At 37.2% G+C, this 25919-nt stretch overlaps 1 protein-coding gene across 1 annotated transcript; it reads left to right on the top strand.

The window, feature by feature from the left end:
• Nucleotides 1-13166: 13166 nt before the first annotated feature.
• Gm5885 (predicted gene 5885) lies at nt 13167-16740 on the top strand. The gene is made up of 4 exons (NM_001185040.1): nt 13167-13265; nt 14107-14148; nt 15049-15467; nt 16653-16740. Exons 1-3 carry the CDS (start codon nt 13202-13204, stop codon nt 15465-15467), a joined length of 525 nt encoding a protein of 174 aa, NP_001171969.1. The 5' UTR covers nt 13167-13201; the 3' UTR covers nt 16653-16740.
• Nucleotides 16741-25919: the final 9179 nt, after the last annotated feature.

The following is a 25919-nucleotide window of genomic DNA, read 5'->3' on the forward strand; positions in this document are numbered from 1 at the left end:
ACACAGATCCATTGTCTCTACATAATACCTTTAGAGACTGCTCTATTCTAACTGTTGGGGTTTAATCTGTTGTTTTATATCGGAATGCTAAATTCTGTATTAAAGGTCTAGGACTATAAGTGAATTCTCATATTTATAAGTTTTTGTTGTGCAAACATGTTCCTTGATTTAAAATGATTCATTAAATAAAATTGACTACAGCCAATTACTGGAGTGATTAGAGGTTGTGGATTTCGAGTTGCCTGGTTGGGGATGGGGAAGAGAGAGGGAACAGAGAGAACAGAAGGAGAATGGGGAGAAGGTAAATGGAGGAGGAAACCAGCAGCCATGGGTTAGGTGAGTCATGAAATGTTGGCTTTTTACATTAGCTAATTGTAGTTAAGTGCAGCCCAAATAAAATATGGCAAGTTAATTAAAGGAATTACTGGCAGGGAAATAAATATTATAACAAAGAAATTAGATATCTGCTCAGTTCTTGTGCTGTTTAAGGCTTGCTGTATATAGAAAGCTTTTGTGTATCCTTTGTCCCAGAACTGAATGATCAATGCCTGAGTAGACCCTGATTTGGAATTAAATACTTGAACAACAAAGTGGTACCCAATGGGAAGCACCAATTTATTGTACTTCCACTTTAAACTTATCCCTGACTAGCTTACAAATAAATGAGACTCAGTCTATGGTTATTTTATTTGGCTTTCACAAAAACTGGGGGTTAATCCCTAATCTAGTCTTCTAACTGATGACCCCGATGCCTCCCCATTGGCCTACCCCAGATGCTTGGCTAGCAGAAAATACCATTTTTATAGCAAAGTGGGTTTTGGCAACATAAAAATGTTTATTCATTTTTTAGTATTACTAAAGTCTAGTCTGTATTCAATTATCCAATGATTTCATAAGTGATAAATGTGTTATTTTTAACTTAGTTTAATAGATCTCAAACTGAATAAATTATAATTGAACGCTATTTTTAATTACTAAGACTCTCTTAATTTCTCTTTCATATTTGTAATAAATACATTTAAAAGATAAAAACCCTGACCATTTGTCCTCAAGGATTTTTACAGTTTGTCTTTTGTTAATGTCATTCTACAGTATATGTTGATATTTGTTTTGTGATGATATGATTTTTTAAGTTGTATTTTAGATAGGTTCTTATGGAAACCAAGCTGATGTTTGTTTGTTTGTTTGTTTGTTTGTTTGTTTGTGGTTTTGTTTTTGTTTTTTTTCAAGACAGGGTTTTTCTGTGTAGCCTTGGCTGTCCTGGAACTCACTCTGTAGACCAGGCTGGCCTCAAACTTAGAAATCTGCCTGTCTCTGCCTCCCAAGTAATGGGATTAAAGGTGTGCACCACCACTGCCTGGCTAGGCCGACCTTTAGAACTTTTTTCTACCTAACTGTAGAAAAGCTTCAACATCATTTTTAAATTCCTGTCTTTCCCTTTACTTTTCTCTCATAAAATATATCCAGACAACAGGCTCTACTCTGTCCCATTCTATTAATTTTCCATAACCCCTAAACCCTCTTCATTCCAGATTCACTGATTCTCTTTTCTTTTTAACTCAAGAAAAGAGCCGGCCTCTCAGGGATATAAATCAAACCCAGCATAAACAAGTTGTAAGAAGACTAGGTACAAACTATCATATCAAGGCTGGGCAAGGCAACCCAGTATGGAGAACATGGTCTTATAGTGGGTAATAGTGCCAAGACATTTCTATCATACTGTTAGGAGTCCCCAAAACACCCAAGCACCAAGAAAAACAACCTCAATATGAATACATAAGGCTTAGTGCAAGACCATGCAGGGGCTGTGATTGTTGTGTCAGTCTCTGTGAGCCTCTATGAGTTCTGGTTAGTTCATTCTGTAGGCCATTTTCTTGGGGTGTCATAGAATCCTCTGCCTCCTTCAATTCTTCCTTTGAATCTTATTCCAGATACCCTGAACTCACCTAATGTTTGGTTGTGGGCCACTGTTTCTGTGTCTATCAATTGCTACATGAAGCATCTCTGATGGTTATTATGCTATGGTCCTATCTATGAGTATAGCAGAGTATTATTAAGAATTATTTATTTATTTATTTATTTATTTATTTATTCATTACTTTTTGCCACTAGTACATTTTAATATTGTACATCTGTAGGCTACCTAGTTTATGCTTCTTGGGCTTTCAGGAATTCTCAGGCATGGACTCTCTAGTGGTATGGCTCTTAAGATGGAATTGTCCCCAAAGAATGGAAATATTTTGCAACATCAATGTTGAAAGCTAGTCATTAGATTCAGTCACAAACATGGTTGAAAGAATAAGCTCTGTTCACAGAATAAGGAAAATAGGGCTAAAGCTAATAATGTTTCCCCAGGATCAGTTGCTGGGTGAAGGTTAATATGCTGAGTTACAGAGATAGTGTGAATTTGACAGCCACACCTCGGCATACGTTTTTATGCCATGTTAAATGCTTAGGACAAGGTTGAAAATTCAGGTCAGAAGACTAAGTTACTTACTAAAATTTTAGATGGGCCAAAGGAAGCCTTCTCAGATTTTTCTTATTGGAAAGACTGATTTCAGCTGTAAACTTAATAATATCATATTCAGAAATCATCCAAATATTTCCTGAATTTTTGCCTTACAGAGACTACCCCACCTTGGGATCTATCCCATATACAGTCACCAAACACGGGCACTACTGTTGATGGCAAGAAGTGCTTGCTGACTGGAGACTGAGATAGTTGTCCTCCCCAGAGCTCCCAGGGACTAAACCAACAACCAATGAGGAATCCATGGCCCCAGTCGCATATGCAGCACAGGATGGCCTTGTTGGGCGTCAATGGGAGAAGAGGCCCTTGGTCCTGTGAAGGTTTTATGCCCTAGGGTAGGTGAATGCCATGGTGGGGAGGCAGAGTGGGTAGGTTGTGTCAACTTGACACAAGCTGGATTTATGACAGAGAAAGGAGCTTCAGTTGGGGAAATGCCTTCAGATGCAGCTGTAATGCATTTTCTCAAATAGTGATCAAGAGGGAAAGGCCCCTTGTGGGTGGGACCATCTCTGGGCTGGTAGTCTTGGGTTCTATAAAAGAGCAGGATGAGCAAGCCAGGGAAAGCAAGCCAGTAAAGAACATCCCTCCATGCCCTCTGCATCAGCTCCTGCTTTTTGACCTGCTTGAGTTCTAGTCCCGGCTTCCTTTAGTGATCAACAGCAATGTGGAAATGTAAGCTGAATGAACCCTTTTCTCCCCAGTTTGCTTCTTGGTCATGATGTTTATACAGGAATAGAAACACTGACTAAGAAAAATTGGCAACAACATAGTGGGGTATTCCAGTGACAACTTGATCATATTTGGGGGAGGACTGTGGAAGGACTTTGGAACTTTGGGTAGAAGATCCATTCATTGTTAATAGATATGTGGGATGTTGTGTAAGAGCTTGGAAGATAATGTTGAGAACAGTGCAGAAGATGGAGGCCTGGCTTGTGTATTTTCAGAGAGAAGATTAATGACTCTTTTCAGGGCCATTGCTATTTTTATTGTGAAGATTCTGTGGTTCTGGTTAGCTGGGGCTGAAGAATCAGCTGTGATTAACAAGATGCCAGAACTACTAAAGTGAAAACTTTGCATTACTGGGACTATTGATGTTGGTTAGCTGGAGCTAAGAAATTAGCTGTGATTAAGAAGAGACCAGCATCATTGAGGTGACATCTTCTGGGAAGTGTTTTCTGAAAGCTCAAAGAGGCAGTGTTCCAGAGATAGCCAAAGTTGTACCTCATTCTGCAGCAGGACTTGATACTGTGTAAGGGTCACCCAGGTGATACTGGTTTTAAAGGCATGAAGGGGTCATGAAGAGCAGCTGAGGCTCTGCACTATGAGAGGCCATGAAATACCATTGGGATCATGCAGTGTTTTGGAGATGTCAGGACCATGAATGACCACCAAGAACAGCAGCAGCAGTGGAATACAGGCATCTGGAGCCTAGAGGACAAGCTGTGTGCTACAAAGGATAGGGCTGGAGAAGTGACCCAAGCTCTTGGAGGAGCCCAGACGATTGTGAGCTGGATCCCAGACATTGGGCAGTTGGAGTTTTATTTTTGCATTTGATTGTGACTGTGCCCTGATATTTTTTCCTCTTGAAGGAAAAAAGTATTTTAGTGGAGCCCACAGTTAAGAGACTTTTAATTGTAAAAAGACTTTTGATTTTAAAAGATGTTGGATATTTTAAAAGGATTGAACTTTTAATATATACAGACTGTGGGATTTTTAAAGATGTTTAGATCTTGGGGATGAATCACAGACTAAGCGTTGAGGCTTACTAGTGATGTGCTTGTGTGTCAAGTTGACAAGGGGTCAATTGTACTGGCTAGTTTTGTGTCAACTTGACACAAGCTGGAGTTATTACAGAGAGAGGAGTTTTGGTTGGGGAAATGCCTCCACAAGATCCAGCTGTAGGGCATGTTCTCAATTAGTGATCAGGGGAAAAGGCCCCTTGTCGGTGGGACTATCTCTGGGCTGGTAGTCTTGGGTTCTATAAGAAGGCAGGATGAACAAGCCAGGGAAAGCAAGCCAGTAAAGAACATCCCTTCATGGCCTCTGCATCAGCTCCTGCTTTTTGACCTGCTTGAGTTCCAATCCTGACTTCCTTTAGTAATGAACAGCAATGTGGAAATATAAGCTGAATAAACCCTTTTCTCCACAATTTGCTTCTTGGTCATGATGTTTGTGCAGGAATAGAAATCCTAACTAGAGATAAGGTGTATATATTTATTCATATTCTAGGGATTTAGAACATTATTGCATTGAAATAAACTGCCAGATGTGTTAAATGTATAGGGCTAGAAGGACAAATAGGAAAATTAAAGCCATATGTGAGTAATATATCCACTAATTTAGGGGGTCTTGATTTGTTTCAGCAATGGAAATCACATATTAGTATTCGTCCAATCTCAGAATCCAATAATAAATAAAAATATGCTTCTGAGAACAACTTTAACAGGTATTATCAAGTACAGTCACAGACTGTCCAGGTTGATTATAAGTAGGGCATGACAGGTGTTCATCACTCAAAGGTACAGACCACCCAACCGTTGAAAAGATTACCTGGTAAACCTGTATATGTGGAACCATGGTGACCAATGTCAGAAACATTACTGACACTAGAACAGCTTGTTACATGAGAAGGAAATACTCAACATATTTTAAAAAACTATTAGCCCATGGAATTTCTGTTGTTGTTCATTTTTCTTTTTTTGTTGTTGTTGTTATAAAAAAAATCGTGAAAATTGATGATATTAACAGATTTGTTGACTTCAGAATGGATATGTGTTACATTGGAAAGAGGTTTTTTTTTTTCTTTATTTCCAAAGGAGAAGAAAAGCTGTAGATGCCAATAAAATTGATAAAGATAAGATTCTCACGGGGGAAATCTTCTGAATTAAGAGAGGCTATTGCCTTTAACAGACCTTCAATGATTTCCTAATACTAATACTCTTCAATCTATTTCCCAATATAGAAACAGAAGGGGCACTACCCAATTCATTTTATGAAGCTACAATTATGCTTATATTTAAACCACACAAAGACCCAACAAAGAAAGAGAATTACAGACCAAGTTTTCTTATGAATATGGAGGCAAAAATACTCGATAAAATTCTTGCAAACCAAATCCAAGAACACATTCAAAACAATCATCCATCAGGATAAGTAGGCTTCATCCTAGGATGCAGAGATGACTCAATATATGGAAATCTATCAATGTAATCCACCTTATAAACAAACCAAAAGAAAAAAATACACATGGTAATTTCATTAGATGCTGAGAAAGCATTTGAGAAAATTCAACACCCCTTCCTGGTAAAAGTCTTGGAAAGATCAAGAAGTCAAGGCCCATAACTAAGCCTAGTAAAAGCAATATACAGCAAACCAGTAATCAACATCAAATTAAATTGAGAGAAACATGAAGCAATCCCACTAAAATCAGGGACTAGACAAAGTTGTGTACTCTCTCCCTAAATATTCAATATAGTAATCAAAGTCCTAGCCAGAGTAAATAGGCAACAAATGTAGATCAGTGTGATACAAATTAGAAAGAAGTCAAATATCACTATTTGCAAATGATATGATAGTATACTTAAGTGACCTGCAAAATTTCACCAGAGAATTACAGTGGATAAACTCCTTCAGCAAAGTGGCTTGATATAAAATTAACTCAAACAAATCAGTAGTTGCCTTCTTCTCAAAGGATAAAGAGGCTATAAAAGAAATTAGGGAAATGACACCCTGTACCATAGTCACAAATAATACAAAATACCTTGGTATGATTCTAACCTAGCAAGTGAAATATGTCTCTGTATGACAAGAGCTTTAAGACTCTGAAGGAAATAATTGAAGAAGAATTTCGAAGATGGAAAAAATCTCTCATGCTCATGGATTGGCAGGATTAATATAGTGAAAATGGCCATCTTGCCAAAAGCAGTCTATAGATTCAATGAAATCCCAATCAAAATTCCAACTCAATTCTTCATAGAGTTAGAAAGACCAACTTGCAAATTCATTTAGGATAACCAAAAACCCAGGAGAGTGAAAATTATTCTTAACAATTAAAGAATTTCTGGGGGTATCACCATTTCTGACCTCAAGCTGTATTATAAAGCAATAGTGATTAAAAACTGCATGGTATTAGTATAGAGAGAAGCAGGTAGATTAATGGAATAGAATTGAAGACCAAGAACTCTGGTCATTTGATCTTTGACAAAGGAGCTAAAACCATCCAGTGGAGAAAAGACAGCATTTTCAACAAAGGGTGCTGGTTCAGTAGGCAGTCAGCATGTAGAAGAATGCAAATTGATCCATTCTTATCTCCTTGTACAAAGCTCAAGTCCAAGTAGATTAAGGACCTCCATATAAAATCAGATACACTGAAATTAATAGAAAAGAAAGTAGAGAAGAGCCTAGAGCACGTGGGAACGTAAAGGAGTGTTCAAAATCCTTAGTGATCAGGGAAATGCAAATCAAAACAACCCGAGATTCCACCTTACACCAGTAAGATTGCCTAAGATCAAACTCTCAGGTGACAGCAGATGTTGGCTAGGATGTGGAGAAAGAGGAACACTCACTCCTCCATTTTTGGTCGGATTGCAAGCTGGTACAACTACTCTGGAAATCAATTTGGCCGTTCCTCAGAAAATTGGACATAATACTACCTGAGTAGTATAACACCTATACCACTCCTGGGCATATACCCGGAAGATGCTCCAACATATTATAAGGACACATGATCCATTATATTCATAGCAGCCTTATGTATAGTAGCCAGAAGCCAGAAAGAACCCAGATGTCCACAGAGGAATGGATACAGAGGAATGTGGAACATGTACACAGTGGAGTACTACTCAGCTGTTAGAAAAATTAAACTTCTGAAATTCTTAGGCAAATTGGTGGAACTAGAAAATATCATTTTGAGTGTGGTTAACTCAGTCACAAAATGAACACACATGGTATGCACTTACTCATAAGCAGATAATACCCCAAAACCTTGGAATACTCAAGATATGATTGACAGACCACATGAAGCTCAAGAAGGAAGACCAAAGTGTGGAAGCTTCAGTCCTTCTTAGAAGGGGGGAACAAAATACTCATGGGAGGAAATATGGAGACAAACTTTAAAGCAGAGAATAAAGGAAAGGACAACCTTTCCTTTATAAATATAATGTCCAATAAAAAAAATGAAACAGGTAAAATTGTCCTTAGTGATTCATTGAATTTGTTGGACAGTATTATTTTTATTTTTTCAGCATTATAGTGTATAGATGTAACATATTTAATGGGTATCTTATATTTTATTCTAGAGATTGGAAACTGACTAAAACACTTTGCACAGGCAGAGAGTTCATATATTACATGGAAACCCAATTAGCAACTTTCCTGATGTTAATATAGTCTTCCTTTCCTTATTACTATTCTGTCTTTGGAGACATCATCTTTGATATATTACAGGCCAAAACATTCTTATTTGCCAAAGGTAGGGGTACTATTGTGCCATGATTACAAATACAAAACCTCTGTATTGTTGGAATATGTAATTCAAAAGCCAAGAATGAGGATGTATAGAAGAGAGAGTTAGGAGGTTGCACACAGGGCCTGAAAGAAAGAACTTTGAGAACAGGTCAGGGAAGAAAACAAGGGGAAAATATTTTATCAATGTGTTCATATTTTCTGGCCCTTTCTATGAAGATCCTATGGGACAATGCTAGAGTTCAAAGAGTCATTTCCTTCTGATGTGAGTATGTAGAGTGATAAAAAGTCAGAATCAGCTCTAGGATGTGATTAAGAGCCTCTGACACTGCCTGGAATGCACAGAAAAATCAACAGAAGAAAAAATAAGTAAAACGGTTTCAGGGACAACTTTCCTCTCCTACTGAAAAATCTGGAATCCCAACAAAAAAAGCTAGCAACAGGTTTCCTCTCAAGAAAGACCTAATTATTATTGAAGAAAGAGGGTGGTTATTACTTTATCCTTTTTTGCAATAGGAAAATTAGGAATTCAAAGAATACTTTACTCTGTAGTTATCCATGACTGGGTTGAATTGTTTAGGCAAGCTGATTTGGAGGCTAACCATTCCAGCAGTTTATATGTCAATGACAGTTATGAGTCAAATGTAGTAAATAAACCTTCCCTCTGCATTTGTCAAATCATAGTGGGAATATTGATTAACTGGCAGTATATGGACATGACATTATTCCTGGCCCCATTTCAAACCTTTGAATTCAGATAGTACAGGGTGATATAACTTTAATAGTATAAGACAATCTTGAACAAGCTGTGCCTTTGAGCTTGTTCAAGATTGTCTTAGACTATTAAAGTTATATTACCCTGTACTATCTAAAACCTTTGAATTCACTGGGAAATAGACATGATAGCATGGAGGACAAATATCTGCCCAACACTTGTGCTGTTTGAAGCAAATATAACAGTTTGAACCAAATATAACAGTTGGAAGCAAATATAACAGTTGTGTGTGTGTTTTATCCAGGAATTGAATGATCAAAGGTGAGGGAAGAAATACCAACTTGGAATTAAAAATTTCTACAAAAATTTGGCCTTCAAATTACTAAAGTTAATACACATGCTTACAATCTAAAAGTCCAGTGTAAAAATCAAGGAAAAGTCACGCTATCAAGACAAGAGTTATCTCTTAGATGGATAAATTAATAAATAACAAAAACAGAATAAGACTTCCTGGGGCAGCAGAAGATGAACAGCACAAATGGAAATTCCTAGCTAAGAAACAGGAACCTACAGAGAGATAGTGTAGATGATGGCTTTTTAAAGAAGCTCTTACTAAATTTAAAAGCAAAACAGGACTTCCCCTAAAGGCAGAAATCCTGAAGGGGAGGAACCAGCTTCTGTTTACACATGGGCTACATGGAGCTGATTCAGCAGTGGATGGCAAAACCTCTAGACATGTCCCAGAGACCAAAGCTAAATGATAGGGAGCTATGATATTCTCTCAAGCTTTGCACTTCAAGTTGGCTCAATCCTGCTCTATGTGAAATAATGTTCTGCATTCACTGTGTGCAAAAATGCAGCCCTAAGATGGCTGCTGTGGCAGAAGGCCAAAACATCTCCCTGAAAACAAGGAAAAGGAGGCCTGGCCAATCACAGTACAGGGTCTGATTTACCTAACAGCAAACACTAGGGAGACAGAGACAGGCAGATCTCTGTAAATTCTAGACCAGCCCAGGTCTACACAATAAAGTCAAGGCAGGACACACTACTGAAGGATGGAATTACAAATAACAATCTGAGATTCAAAATGACACATTTTTCCCACAAGGTACTATATAGGGTTTTGCTTAATAATAATTAGGAGGGTCCTTAGCAATTTAAAAACGCATACACATCAATCTTAAATTTATATAAAGAGAAAGAGGAATAAGAGTATAGGAGAGATGGAGAAAATAACAGAGAATGAGAAAGAGGGAGAATAACAGAGAATGAGAAGGAACTAGAACATGACAGGTTGATAGTATAAGCCTTTCATCCCAAGTCTCAGCAAGATCAGAGCTTGGTCTATATGTAGGGGGTTCCATGGCAAAAAGGATTTTTCAGTGAGACACGGCAAACAAACAAACAAACAAACAAAAATCCAGAAAAATGAGACAGACATGTTATTCCTGAAAAGGTCTGAAATTTGATACAAGGACTGAATTTCTAAGTCCTCATGCTCATTTGTAAAGTTGGGATAAAATGTCTTCTTGCTCTGATGACTCCACATAATGAAACATGTTATTAGAGCTTCAGAAACGATGATGAATAATCTCTGATCCCGTAATACCACTGCTGTGTGGATATTATTCCTCTATACAGAATGAAGTTTCAGAGTGAAATTCTCAACCCCCAATTAATTGCACACACACTGTTCAATTTTTGTTTAAATTACTTCACATCATGACATAATTTTCTGACTGCTTTCACCCCCTCCTAACCACACATAGTTAGTGTGTGGCCACCTTTTCCAAAAAGTGCTATGTTTTCAAGAGATCAGAAATTGCCTTTCCTATTTTCCAACTTTTTAGAATCCATTAAGCAAAGAACACAGAATCAATCTCCCCAAAAGTAAATTCTCCAAACTTGACAAGTTATAAATCATGATTCCGAACAAATATGGTTCTGAGACTTAAGATGAAATTTGGTTTAGCTGTTCAATACTTTACACCTCCACACTGACACCAGGAGAGAAGAGAATAACAAAGAAGGCCTCTATGAAATTTCCTAAATTCCTTAGGAAATTTTGTTATATCAGTTTAAATATAAGAAAGTTACATAGTATGAGTAGGAAGGAAACCACAGAGTCCACCACTGCCAAAGGAGTCAGAATTAAGGCAGTTTTGGCTTCTGTGTTATATCACAGTATTCATTTGTAGATGGAAAACAAATTACTTCTCTTGTTATGGAAGCTTGGTCTCTCCTTCATTCAGTTTGCTGATTCAGTCATGGTCCCCAGCACCAACACTGAGGGATATTTATTCATGTACTTCGAGAAATTATACTCAGTTGTTCCTAAGACAAAAAATTGACACATCTAAATACAGTTAATTAAATACCATGCAAGGATGATGGATTTGACTTTATAGGCAATGGCATCAGCAGCATTGTCTTTGGTGACCACTAGAAATAAAGCATGGGATAAAGTGAAATTTCATATCACAGTCTATAAGAGTTCACAGATGGCTCCTAGATCCAAAGGGTGCGTGTTCATCTATATTAGGGTTTTACCTTCATAACCTGGAATAAAACCAAAGATATTGGCAATAGCTTATATTGTTTGGGGTGTGTCCCGAACCTTGAAAGCTAAGGGACGTTTCCCATACTTTGTGGAGGACTGCATTGTGTTAGTTTAGTGCAAAGTCATGATAATAGGAATGATGGAGCTAACATATGTAGGATCTTCTGGGTGAAATCCCAAAGAAGTTTCCCTTAACTATTGTAGATCACTGTGAGTTTTACATGTCTATGAAAGTCTAAATGTGCAGACATTTTGCATATTTGCTCCCAAAAACTCTGGTAGCTACTGATGATGCAGCACTTGGAGAGATTTAGTGATAAAAGGGTTTTCCCCCATTCTAAACTGAGTGTGCATTCAGATGCTATGACTTGCAAATCTACCCTAGTTATGAAAGTCTTTATAGCTCTCCCTAGATTAAGGGCTTTAAGCAACACTGTGAAAGTGATTAACCATGGGAGCTCTTACTCTTTGATACCAGGGCACTGTCTGGTTTCTCCATATACTAAATAGCAAGTGAGAATGGCCTGTGTGGTCTTCAATAAGTGGTTCCAAATGCTTTCAAGTGTTGACAGATGAGAGAAACAGTAATAACAATAACCAAGTTGAATTTCACAAGCTATTTGCTGCTGGAAGTAAACATTCAAGTGAAAGCTACCGTTTATCTTGGCTTGATGTTTCCTGCAACAAAGGTGTATAATCTGTCAAATGTCACTAAGATTAGATCTTTTGCCTGACCTTCTTCAGTGTGATCAATAAGTGAAAAGGGTACTGTATCATGATGGAGAAAATAACACCTCTGATCTCGATGGACACAGTGGTATCAGATTATGCAATATGTGATTTTCTCATAAATACCTCTAATATTTCCTTCCTTCATGTTTGCTAGTCCTGGTCTTTCCCTAAATAAGTTTGCTCTCTTGTTTAACTTTGTAAGTAGGTGTGTGTTTGTGTGTGTGTGTGTGTGTGTGTGTGTGTGTGTGTGTGTGTGTGTGTGTATGTGTGTGTGTGTGTTCGTTTGAAAGGCCAGTTTGTTCTGCCCCAATATTCTTAGATATGTAGCCTTCCAACCAAGTAAGGTAATTTAGCAGGTGCTTCACTCTTAGAAATAAAAACTGAGCTGGGCATGGTGGCGCATGCCTTTAATCCAAGCACTCAGGGGGCAGAGTCAGAAGGATTTCTGAGATCGAGGCCAGCCTGGTCTACAAAGTGAGTTCCAGGACAGCCAGGGCTATACAGAGAACCCCTGGCTCGAAAAAAACCAAAAAAAAAAAAAACCCAAAAACCAAAAACTAAAACAAAAACAAAAAGCAAAATGCAAACAAACAAAATTAAACTAATAGTACAGTGATATTTCACATTATACTTGTCAGAATAGTGAAGGTTAAGAAAAAGGAAAATAACATATCCTGCAGAAGATGTATAAAATGTGAACCCCCATTCATTTTTTTTGTGGGAAAGGAAACTAGGCAATCAGTATGGAAATAGGTGTCAGGAATTTTGAAAACCTAAAAGAAAATTTAACTAGAATAACCACTCCTTGGCATATACCAAAGGATTCATCATTCTACTCTTCAAATACTTGCTGATGTTCACTGTCATTCCATTCACAATAACTAGGAAGGAAAACCACCTAAAATTATTTCATCTCCTGACTGGATTAAGAATGTGGTGAATCCAAACAATGGAATAATTCTTATTTGTAAAGAGACAATTAACCTTTAACATCATCACCACATTAGGTGTTGCTCCTATAGATTAGGCACAGTAAAAATCCCCCACACTCCACCACGCTGGCTATAATCCAAAGAGAAACAATGGAGCAAGTTCACCAAACTAACACTCAAATATTCCATTGTTTGTCTTCCTTTTATAAAGTGTATGGGTGCACGTTTCTCAGCACACAGTTGGGAGAAAGTCCAGAGCCTCTTCCAAGATGCTTGTGGTCCTGCTCACAGCAGCCTTGCTAGTCCTGAGCTCAGCTCAGAGGGCAGAGGAAGGTACCAAGGATTATGGAGTGGGATCTCAAGACATTCAAGTAAAAAAGGGGAGATAGCAAGGGAGAAATGACAGACATGTGTGAGAAGAAAACAGGATTATAGGATTTCTGTGAGACAGGTTGGAATAGTTATGTTTTTAGCATGTAACATGGTCCTTTTACTTAATATTCTTTATGAAATCAATAACATTCTTGAAGAGAAGAATATGATGACCCTTTTTGTGTTTATGAAAGTGCTCTGCACAGTGTAATGAAACATGAAAAAAGGACAGATTTCAGAGCATATTGTCATAGAGCAAATATTTGTAGCAACAAGTTTTGCTGCATAGTGATTTCTAGAAGCATACAAACAAACCAGGATTGATTAAAGTATAGAAATATAGAATTAATTTAACTCTGTAGATACTGAAATATAATCATTAGAGCCAACTCTATATGTTTTACTCAGTGCACCTCCAGTATGTTAAGCAGATCATGTAACATTTTAAGATGGATACTCAGGGATTTGTCTACTGAGTGTATTAAGGGATATTGAAGAAAAAAATGAGTAAGACATATTTTCTAGCTGAATTCAGTGTAATTTCTAATAAGGAGTAATTTGATAATAGCTATTCTGGGGGAATTAAAAATTTAAAATATCTTTGTATTTTGTTCTGGAGAATAAGAACACAAGGTATTTGCCCAGTCTCTTAAATACCTGTACATTTATAGGAGCATCTCAGACAGTAACTGTTGAGCTTAGTTGTGATTATTTGTCTCTGGAAGTCACTTTTTGTCAGACATCTCTAAACTCTCAAAGATTGTGGTCTAAAGTTTCTCTTTATTCTATTCCTTATTTCTAGATTTGAACAATGATAATACATCTGGTGTCCAACCAATACCCAGTAAGCACAATCTATCTTCCTTTCATGCTGCTTGACTGTCAGTGTTTCACTGTGTTGTCACATCATATCTTTGTCTTATAGATGAGTAAATATAATTTCTCTATGCTTATAAATAAATATTTCCCAACCTGATGATGGAGACGTTATTGAGGTCAGCCAACTGAATGAAGTTGAGACAGAGCTTCCATAACTGGAGAAGAGATTAATTTGCTTTTCACCCCAAATCACCACTGTGAAATGAGAGTAGAAACTAAAGTGACTTAATACTGATGTTTCTGGTTGTGAGAGAATTCATCATTTCATTTTGCATTTGTGTTAGTGTATACATTAATAGATATTCATGAACAAGATGGAGAAATTGTGGATTTTCTCTGTTTTCTCTTTGCTTCCCAATTGCTATGTAATTGATTAAAGGAATAGCAAATTTTCACCAGGTATTTAGTATATTTGCTGGACATCATTATTGTTGCTTGTTTTCTGTATTAAAATATATAGGTATTGAACTGCTTTCATTTCAGAGATGGCAAAGTCTAATTAAAATTCTTTGAACATTCAAAATTTTATACTGTGCCGTGAAGTACACTTTCCAACCATCTTGATGTTAATGTACTTTCCTTATCATTATTCTTTTAACATTGGAAATGCCTAATATGGTAAATAAGTCTCCAAATCTTTTTGATTGCCAGGTGTAGGGTACATTCTCAAACCAGGGTTATGAATACAAAAAACTCTGTATTTTTGGAATGTGGAATTAGAAAGCCAAGATGCAGATATCTGGGAGAAGAAGTTAGCATTTGGCAGACATGTTCGGAGGGAAAGGACTTTGTGATCAGGTTAGGAAAAAAAAATAAGGAATATCTTTGATCAAAGTGCTCACATCTTCTGGCCCTTTCTATGCAGACCCTGCAGAGAAAACCCAGGACTCAGAGTTAGGTCCTTCTGCTGCTGCTGCAAATATAGGGAATATCCAAGAATCATCACCATTAGTAAAAGTGGATCCTTCATCCAACTCTGGGAATGAACAGCAAGTAGAACCGGAGGAATCACAACAGGCAGAGAGTCAAGAGCATTGTGACTCCTCTGGAAAACAAGAGAAAAATCAACCTAGAAAAAGAAATGTAGTGGAGGTTAAAAATCTTTCTTCATCTCCTGAAAACTCACAAGGTTCACCCCAACAAATACATTCAAAGCAGAAACCTTTGATTGAGGGAGGATCTGGTCAAGAGAGAGTACCTCCTCCTTTACATCCTCCTAAATTTTTCCGACCACGAGTACCTAATAATTATGTACCTTTTTGGCTTGGGCCCCGGAGAAATTAGGTAAGATGACTGAGTCAAATTTAATAAATAGAAAGACCTTGCTTCAGTATTTGTCACATCATAGTTTAAAGATATGCTAACTGGCAAAACATGTGTATGGCATCTGCCTCGGCCTCATTTCAAATCTTAGCATTCAGACAGTACAAAGTCATACAGCTTTGATGGTCTAAGCGAATATTGCACAATATCTACAATGTACTTGTGCCCCTGAGTAACATAGCTCCACAGCTCCTTTATGCTCCATTGCTCCTTTAATTTTATGTATTTTATTAATTTATTTGGTAACAATGATTACCCTTTGAGTTGACTTCATTTATAGAACTACAGAATCAGTCTTTCTTTGGTCTTATGTCCTCTGAATTCACCTCCACTGACCTCTCAACTTAAGCATGGACGATCTGCCCCACTCACACAGGGATGTTTTGATCCATTGTCTCTACGTGATATATTGTTCAGGTTGTTAATATGTTTTTCTAAATTTGTGTATGCCCAAATTCATCAGAATCTACATTTCTAGGAGTATACACGGCAGAATATCATAGTTATATATTATAGTAAGTTCTCATTTTGGTCCTTGAAAGCCAATAATTTTAATCCATTGGCAATATCCTTAGAAAAGTTAGTATGTATATTATGTAAATACTGTATAAAATTGAGGCTTACATGAATTATTTTCTATGTAGAACGTTAGTTTATTCATTTCCAAAAGCACCTTTCTTAGAAAATTCAATGCTTCATAATGTCTGTGGATTTCCCCACTGCATGATTTTCTTGGATATATTTTGCTGCTTGTGTACTCAGAATTCAATGTTGTGGTCTGTCATGATGTGGTTGTGGCTTCTTCTGTTATTTAAGTTAGTTTCCTTTCCATTTTTAAATCAAACAGGGCAACCAGCATTTAAATATTTGGAAATATATCCTGAAGCTTTTTATACTAGAAATAATATGAAAACTCTATGATACTCATTCACATTAATTTTCTAAGAAATAGCTCACTTACATTTTCTTTTCTGTCCCTGACAAGGGTAAACCTGTGAAAATGGGGAAGTAATGAGGTGTAGGAGATGGAGAAAGAAGAGGGTGTTGGCTCCCATCACTCTCAATTCTGGGGTACAAATAGCACTTAAGGAACTTTTAGTATGCCTTAATGTTTCAATAACTTTTCTCCTTCCTTTTGTGTTTCAGAGAGTACCAGATAAAAATATGTCCTTCAGATGTAAAGGTCATCAAATCAGGGTTGATTGTCTATACTATTCCAATAAAATTTTCAGCAAGCAATTTCAGAGTGTTGTTTTTGTTTCTTAGTAAGGGAGGGAAAGAATTTGAGAGCTGTGGCTACAAGAAAACAACACCTGCAAAACACACCAGGAACACTTACAACTATTTCTGTCATCTTTTTTCCCACAGCACAGATAGCAAATGAAAATACTTTATGCCCTCGTAACCACATAATCCTTACTTGGATTCTGCAATACCAATTCATATTGTAATATGTAATTTTCAGCTTTCTTGTTCATTTTTCTTCCAGTATAAAGGAAACTTGGGAAATGTATTGAGAGAGTTGAAAACCGGAGTTTTCAACACATTAAAATTACATATTTTGTCTGTCAGGTTCGTACTTTTCTGGTCCCATGTTTTATTTTCTTTTACAGATTTGGGGATCTAAAATATGTGTTTCCACTTTCTTTTCTTTTATCTTTTTTCTTTCTTCCCTAGAAAAGACAGTTATTTTATTTCATGTTACTTTTTCTTTGGTATTTTCTTTATTTATATTTCAAGTATTTTCCCCTTTTCAGATTTCCCCTTTGGAAACCCTCTAACCCATACCCCATCTCCCTTGTTCCACCTGGTCATATATCTGATTTCTTTTTGGAGGCAGTCAGAGTTATGAGTTTTCCTCTTAACACTGCTTTAATTGTGTCCCATAAGTTTGGGTATGCTAGACATTAATTTTCATTATATTCAAAAGAATCTTTAATTTCTGTCTTTATTCCTTGACCTAGTTACCACTGAGTAGAGGACTGTTCAGCTTCCATGTGTATGTGGGCTTTCTGTTTTCCCTGTTGTTATTGAAGACCAGCTTTAACCCATAGTAATCTGTTAGGAGGCACGGGATTATTTCAATCTTATTTCTGTTGAGGTCCGTTTTGTGACCAATTATATGGTCAGTTTTGGAGAAGATACCATAAGATCATGAGAAGAAGGTATATTCTTTTGATTTAGAATGAAATGTTCTATAGATACCTGTTAAATCCATTTGGTCTTTACCTTCTATTAGTTTCACGGTTTCTCTGTTTAGTTTGTGTTTCCATGATGTCTCCACTGATTAGAGTGGGTATTGAACTTCTCCACTATTATTGTGTGAGGTGCAATGTGTGCTTTGAGCTTTAGTAAAGTTTCCTTATGAATGTTGGTGCCATTGCATTTGAAGAATAGATATACAGAATTGAGAGTTCTTGGTCCATTTTTCATTTGATGAGTATGAAGTGTCTGTCCTTATCTTTTTTGATGACTTTTCATTGAAATTAGATATTATCCAATATTAGAATGGGAACTCCAGCTTGTTTCTTGGGATCATTTTCTTGGAAAATTGTTTTCCAGCCCTTTATTCTGAGGAAATGTTTATCTTTGACAGTGAGTTGCATTTCCTGTATGCAACAAAGTCCTGGTTCCTGCCATGTATCCAGTCTGTTAATCTATTTCATTTTATTGAGTCCATTGATGTTAAGAGATATTAAGGAATAGTGATTGTTTCTTCGTTGCCACAGACTGGACTCAGTTGGTTCTTCCCACCCATGGGAAGTTAGGGTCTCTGTATTCAGGTAGGCAAGAATTCGGCAGATGACAAACAAATATGAACACAGAGAGAGTGTTGTATATGAATGTAATTTCTAAAAGTGAGCATCAGACTTATATATCACAGAAGAAAGCAAAGAAGTTAGGTGACACATCAGCCAAAGTACTTTGAAATAATCTGATGCAAAATGACCTTTACAACAAAACAGATGAATGCACACATAAAAGCTAACAGGAAGCAACTGGGATAAAAATCAGTGTAAACAACTGGGATCAAAAGTAGCCCCACCTCAGGTCAGCTTATTCTTAGGAGCCACAGGCAAGGGTTGCATGCCCTTGCAATAGTTCCAAATCTAGTTTATTGTATAGTAGCCCACCTTCCCCCTAGGCCATTGTAAATTCCTTTGTATGGGAGTGATTCTGCTATTGTTCTAAGAATACTATGTACACTAGTCCTGAAATTATTAGCTCAATTCTAGTACATTGTGATGCCTGATTTCTTTCACTGTCTATCAACACTGGAGGTAATTTTATCGGGATGATTTACATTCTTACAAAGATCAAAACCCAAGTTTGGCTCAACAATTTCGTATGATATTGGGACACTGGTGGAGGCTTATCTAACTTAGCTGTATGTCAAAATCAATCCTTAGAGACACTTATAATAAAACAATATTGAAGGAAAGCACACAGGTCCATTCACCAACTAAAGCAAGGACAGATTTGGAGCATTCATTTTATAGGATACCATGGTTGCATGAGACTAAGTTTCCATGAACATTTAGCCCTAGGACTATGTCCAAACTATTGAGTGAGTCACACAGTCAATACTGGAGTGGGTGTGGCACTTCCTGTTGTTTTTTATGTTATTTTTATATTTGTGCGGTTATCTTCTTTTGGGTTTATTGTAAGTTGATTATTGCTTTTCCTAGGGTGTAGTTTCCTTTCTTGTGTGGGCATCTTCTATATGTTATCCTTTGTAGGGCTGGATTTGTGGCAAAATATTGTGTAAATTTGGTTTTGACTAGTAATATTTTGGTTTCTCCATGTATTGTAATTGAGAGTTCTGCTGGGTGTAGAAATCTGGGCTGGCATTTTTGTTTACTTAGGGTATGTATGAGATCTATCCTGGACCTTCTGGCTTTCATAGTCGCTGATGAGAAGTATAGTGTAATTCTGATAGGTCTGCCTTTATATGTTACTTGACCTTTTCCCCTTATGGCTCTTAATATTCTATCTTTGTTTTGTGCATTTGGTGTTTTGACTATTAAGTGATGGGAGGAATTTCTCTTCCGGTCCATTCTATTTGGAGTTCTGTAGGCTTCCTGTATGTTCATTGCCATCTATTTCTTTAGGTTAGGGAAGTTTTCTTTTATAATTTTGTTCAAGATAGTTACTGGCCCTTTAAGTTGGGAATCTTTACTCTCTTCTATACCTATTATCCTTAGGTTTGGTCTCCTCATTGTGTCCTTGATTTTCTGCATGTTTTGGGTGAGGAACGTTTTGTATTTTAAATTTTCTTTGCCTGTTTTGTCAATGTTTTCTATGGTATCTTCTGCCCCTGAGATTCTCTCTTTTATCTTTTGTATTCTGTTGGTGATGCTCACATCTATGAGTCCTGATCTCTTTCCTAGGTTTTTTGCCCACAATGTTTTCTCCCTTTGAGATTTCATTATTGTTTGTACTTCCCTTCTTAAATCCTGGATGGTTTTGTTCATTTCCTTCACCTGTTTGGTTATATTTTCCTTTAATTCTTTCAGGGACATTTGTGTTTCCTCTTTAAGGTCTTCTACCTGTTTTCCTGTGTTCTCTTGTATTTCTTTAAGAAAGTTATTTATGTTCTTCTTAAAGTCCACTATCATCATCGTGAGATGTGATTTTAAATCATTCTTGCTTTTCTGGTGTGTTGGGGTAATCAGGGTTCACTGTGGTTGGAGAAATGTGTTCTGATGATATCATGTGACCTTGGTTTCTGTTGCTTATGTTCTTGCCCTTGCCTTTCACCATCCAGTTATCTCTGGTGTTGACTGGCCATTCTGTCTCTGACTGTGGCTTGTCCCTCCTGCAAGCCTCTGTGTCTGTACTCCTGGGAGACCACTTCTTTCCTGAAAGAATATAAGTGTAGATCTCATGTACAAAAAGAGGTCTCTGGTACAGACAGAAACCAGAAGGATCCTGTCCCCAGCTGATCCTTGGTTCCTGTGTCCTGTTTGCTCTGGGAGGGTCTCTCTTGAGCCAGGAATTTGAAAAGATGTGGTGGTCTTACCTGAGCTCACAGGCTTATTTGCACTCTTGGGAGACCAGATCTCTCCTGGTCTATTTGATTAGGTAGCTCTGTTGCACATGATAAGCTCAGAGAGCAGATGGAAACCTGAAATGCACCAGTCCAGGGATGCTCATTGGTTCCAGTGTCCTAACGGTTCTGGGCAGGTTTTTCTGAGCAGTAGTGGTGGGTTGTTTTTTTTGTTTTGTTTTGTTTTGTTTTGTTTTGTTTTGTTTGTTTTGTTTTGTTTTTAGGTATTTTCCTCATTTACATTTCCAATGCTATCCCAAAAGTCCCCCATACCCCCCCCCACTCCTCCACCCACCCACTCCCACTTCTTGGCCCTGGTGTTCCCCTGTACTGAGGCATATAAATTTTGCATGACCAATGGGCCTCTCTTTCCACTGATGACCGACTAGGCCATCTTCTGCTACATATGCAGCTAGAGATATGAGCTGTGGGGGGCGGGGGGAGGTACTGGTTAGTTCATATTGTAGTTCCACCTATAGGGTCGCAGATCCTTTAGCTCCTTAGGTACTTTCTCTGGCTCCTCCATTGGGGGCCCTGTGATCCATCCAATAGCTGACTGTGAGCATCCACTTCTGTGTTTGCCAGGCACTGGCATAGCCTCACAAGAGACAACTATATCAGGGTCCTTTCAGCAAAATCTTGATAGTGTATGCAATGGTGTCAGTGTTTGGAGGCTGATTATGGGATGGATCCACGGGTGTGGCAGTCTCTAGATGGTCCATCCTTTTGTCTCAGCTCCAAATGTTGTCTCTGTAAATCCTTCCATGTGTGTTTTGTTCCCAATTCTAAGAAGGGGCAAAAGGTCCACACTTTGGTCTTCATTTTTCTTGAGCTTCATGTGTTTCGCAAATTGTATCTTGTATCTTGGGTATTCTAAGTTTCTGGGCTAATATCCACATGAGCCATGGAGAATCTTTCAAGAGACTATATAAGAACTTGATATATTTCTATTTTTTAACAAATTTCATAAAGATGACTATTGATATCAAAAACTGCTAGATGATCAAAATTTCCAATTTTGCTTGCTAAATGCTCATTGAAAACATTCATTTTTCCTTATTATCTTCTTGTTATATCTGGAAGTATACTTCTGTTTCTAACAGGTATTATTTCTCTAAAAATACAGAAAGCTCTTTTCAGTAACATTTTAATTAATTTAATTCTGTTTGTAAAAGAGAGATATAATGATCTCTAGTAAAGAAATAGACCTCTTAGCAGTAAGCATAGCAGCCTCTGCCTTCTCCACTGTGCTGAGTTTGCTCACTCTGCTTTGTCATAAGCGAAGTGAGGCTTTGCATGTCTGGTCTCTTTGTTAAATCAGGATGTATAATTCCACAGAAGTTCACCACATCACAACAAACAGTATGTGAAGAATGTGAGATAACAGTTCTGTGACAAAGGATTTGACCTCAGATAAAGACTCAGCATCTTTGAAAATTGGGTAACATCTCACCACAGCTCATACTCTTGTTCTGACAACTGCACCTTCAAGTGTTTCTATCCATTTTGAAGATATTCCAGCCATCTTCTCAGTTTTCTCAAGGTAAATGTTCAGGCAAGGATGGTCTACTGACTTCAGGAATTGTAATGAGTATACACTAAAACCCAAGAAGCTTTCCTAAACAAGAAGTCAAGTCCTTAGGAAAGCCTGAGAATAATTTCTCGTCCAAAATTCACTTTAACTGACAGCTCTTCTCCATCCCTAGGAATGCCTCCACTTTCCAGTTCAAAGAATTTACTTTATCATTGTTCTTCCAAAAGAATGAAATGAGGCCATATACAGGATGAGTCTTTAATCCCTGAGCTCCACATTGCAGAAGGATAAAACTAATATCTGTCAGTCGTCCTCTAACCTCCACACTGGTGATAAAGTATTGCAAGAAAAGAAATAAAGGTAGAGGCAAACACATTCTACCTCCATATGTTAACCAGAATCAGATAACATGAATTAAAATATTTATGAAGGATTCCTACAGGTAGAGAACACACAATGTTATCAGAAAACAAAATGGCAGGAAAAAAGCAAGAAGAGTAACCTAGCAAATTGAGAGTAGTTTTGTCTTCCCATCACTGATTTCTACTCACACTACAGGAAGCTAAAAACATACAAGGGGATAGCCAAGTTCTGAGCCTCTGAGTACTTAACACTCAGCTTCTTTGAGTTACTTTCTTATAGTATGAATTACATTCAGGATAATAATACAAGACGTTTGAAACCAGGTGAACACAATCAATATTTCTTGTACTAAATAAGAATAGTGTCTAGACACATAAAATTACCTGTTAAAAGATGAACATTTTTTCAGATAATAAACATAAGTATTTTGACCTTATATATAAGAAGTAAACAGAATTATTATGAAAAAGCAAATGTCCTTGTTTCTTGAGGGACACTAAATGTTATGGGACAATCACAAAGGACATAAGAGCACATTGTTTAACAATCTTGTATGTGAGAAATCTACAATGTGGGATCAGGTAGGTAATGAATATTTAATTACAGAAGGATGTCAAGTATGGCATGGACCTAGAAACTATAATGAAAGGGAAAGATGCTAATGGCCATAGAAAAATGAAATTGTCATAGGGGAAATAAATAACTCTGACAAATATGAAAATGTGAACTCACCAAAAAGAAGAAATTGGAAAATGAAAACAGACATTTGAAGTACTTTGCAACAGAGACAATGTTTTGTGGGGTGAGAGCCATTTAAGTCTATGGATAGTTTATGTTTGAAAGGTTCCTCCTTATTTAGCTAAAGTCACAGAGGGATATTTGAGAGGGAATGGGAAAGGGAAAGAGAGAGAATGAGAAAGAAATAGAGTATATCAGGCTTAGTGGTACATGCCTGTACTAATAATAATTATTAACAATAGTTAGTAATAATGAGTAATAATTCCAATATTCAGTAAGATCAATTTTCTCTACTTACTTAAAGGGAGTAGATTTAAACTGCAGCAACAGCAGCAGCAACAACAACAAAATTAAATTAAATTAAATTAAATTAAATTCAAAATCAGAGGGAGGTACAATTTAGTCCTGATAAGTTCTGAAATCAGGAAGAGGAAAAGATAACATTGGCCTTTCCATTCAAGGGATCGGTAAGAAAATAAAGAATTTACTTTATCATTGTTCTTCCAAAAGAATGAAATGAGGCCATATAAAGGATGAGTCTTTAATCCCTGAGCTCCACATTGCAGAAGGATAAAACTAATATCTGTCAGTCGTCCTCTAACCTCCACACTGGTGATAAAGTATTGCAAGAAAAGAAATAAAGGTAGAGGCAAACACATTCTACCTCATGATGTAAGATTTTGGGTATTCAGAACAAAAGGACATATTCACACAACTAAGCAAATGAATGGAAATTTGATTTCATGGGTCCTTTCAATTCCTGTTTGAAATATTTCTTGTCAGGTTTTAATCTGCTTCTGCCTGCTGAAGTCCTGTCCCTAGTAGTGCACACAATTACGATGGGATCACAAGAAAATGGCCCATAGAGTCAACTAACCAGGACATATAGAGGCTTACAGAGACTGACACAACAATCACAGACATTGCATGGGTCTACACTAAGCCTTACGCATACATACTGAACTTGTTTATCTTGGAGGTTGAACGTTTTCTGGGACTCCTAATAGTATAGGACCGTTTTATTCTTACTGAGTTGCCTTTCTCAACACTGACATGAGAAATTGTATCTAGACTTATTGCAACTTGCTATGCTGTGTTTGGCTTATATCACTAGGGGGGGCCTTCTCTTTTCTGAAGAAAAAATGTGATACAGTGATTCTTGAAGGAAGAGGGTTTAAGAGCTGTGGGAAAAATGGATAGGAGGGGACAGAAAAGAGCCTGTGTTCTGAATGTATTTTATGAGAGAAAAGTAAAGAAAAAGAGAAGGGAATAAAAGAAATAAGTTGAAGGTTTTCTACAGTTAGGTAGTAAGCTTAAGACGGGCCTGGGTTCAAAAAGAACCTATGTGAAATGCAACTACTAAAAGTCATATCATCAAAAAGACAAATATCACAGCCTAATATCACAGATGGACATCAGAAATTGACAAACTCTTACACGCGTTCGCGACCGGCCAGGAAAGACGCAACAAACCGGAATCTTCTGCGGCAAAGCTTTATTGCTTACATCTTCAGGAGCCAGAGAGCCAGAGAGCAAGAGAGCAAGAGAGCAAGAACAAGAGCAAGAAAGCAAGAGCAAGAAAGAGCAAGAAAGCAAGAAAAAGAACAAGAACAAGAAAGCAAGAGAGAGAAAGCAAGAGAGAGAAAAAGAACAGCAAAACCCCGTCCCTTTTAAGGAGAATTATCCTCCGCCTAGGACGTATTACTCCCTGATTGGCTGCAGCCCATCGGCCCAGTTGTCATCACGGGAAAGGCAGAACACATGGCGGGAAAACTGCCCCTGCACGTGTGCAGATTATGTTTACCACTTAGAACACAGCTGTCAGCGCCATCTTGCAACGGCGAATGTGAGGGTGGCTCCTCACAACAAACTGTACAAAATCCTTTAGGACAAATAGTCAGGACTTCTCTCTTTTAAGTGCAGGTATTGCAAGTAAGACAGAGATATGAAGAGAGACCTAGTAACTAAAGAATGCAATTAAGTTTAATTTATTCTGATTCAGATCGACTAATCTAAGTTTAAATAATACATTTATCATTTATGAAAGTGTTGGATAATTGAATACTGACTAGACTTTCAGAAATATTAAGAAATGAATAAATACTTCTCTTTTGCCAAAAGTCTGTTTGCCCTAGGAAAGTTATTTTCTTCTAGCCAAGTATCTGGGTTATAGCATTGGTGAGGTAGACAGGCCACCAGGTAGAATAGTAGATTAGGGATTATCCACAAGTAATTTTCAAAGCTAAATAAAATATCCCTAATCAGAGTTTCTTAGCATAGTGTAAACTCACACACTTGAAATCAGATGCAGTGATTGTGATCACAGAAGACATGGGTCCATGCTTCTATAATTCCATAAACCAAGTCTATAAAAATTAAAAGGTAGTCATTGAGAAAAGGGAGCTGTGGAGCTATGTTCCTCACAGATACAAGTGCTTTGGAGAGATTTTCAAAGGTCATCTTTTACCATCAAAATTATATTGCCCTGTACTATCTGAATTCAAAGATTTGAAATAGGGTCAGTGATAATCTTATGTCCATATGCTGCCCATTAACTAATTTTAACACTATGGTTAGACAAATACAGAGGGAAAGTCTTTATATTTATTAAATTTGTCTTATAACTATCATTGAAATATAAATTACCATGATGATTAGCCTCAAAATCATCTTACCTAAACAAATAAACCCAGTCCTAGATAAGTACAGGTTAGAGGATTCATTAGAG

This window comes from Mus musculus, chromosome 6 (genome assembly GCF_000001635.26).
Source record: "Mus musculus strain C57BL/6J chromosome 6, GRCm38.p6 C57BL/6J".
NCBI lineage: Eukaryota > Metazoa > Chordata > Mammalia > Rodentia > Muridae > Mus > Mus musculus.